At 66.5% G+C, this 284-nt stretch overlaps 1 protein-coding gene across 1 annotated transcript in view; it reads right to left on the reverse strand.

The window, feature by feature from the left end:
* Positions 1-117: 117 nt before the first annotated feature.
* LOC103778639 (actin, alpha skeletal muscle) overlaps positions 118-284 on the reverse strand; it is a 445-nt gene continuing 278 nt past the window's right edge. The window contains exon 2 of the mRNA XM_008946236.1: positions 118-281. Coding sequence (XP_008944484.1) covers positions 118-281 — 164 coding nt within the window. The remainder of the gene's footprint in view (positions 282-284) is intronic.

Below are 284 nucleotides of genomic sequence, written 5' to 3' on the forward strand. Positions count from 1 at the left end.
GAGCCTGGAGAAAAGGCTTTAATGCGCAGTGGGCAGCGGGGAGGAGCAGCAGGGGCCGAGGAGGAGCAGGACACCCCAGCCCAGGCCGGGGGAGCTGCTGTGGGGCGGGGGGAGGGCTTAGAAGCATTTTCGGTGGACGATGGAGGGTCCGGCCTCGTCGTACTCGGGTTTGCTGATCCACATCTGCTGGAAGGTGGAGAGGGACGCCAGGATGGAGCCGCCGATCCACACCGAGTACTTCCGCTCCGGCGGGGCGATGATCTGCCAAGACACCGGCGCGGAGG

This window comes from Merops nubicus, unplaced genomic scaffold (assembly GCF_000691845.1).
Source record: "Merops nubicus isolate BGI_N331 unplaced genomic scaffold, ASM69184v1 scaffold44818, whole genome shotgun sequence".
In the NCBI taxonomy this organism is placed as follows: domain Eukaryota; kingdom Metazoa; phylum Chordata; class Aves; order Coraciiformes; family Meropidae; genus Merops; species Merops nubicus.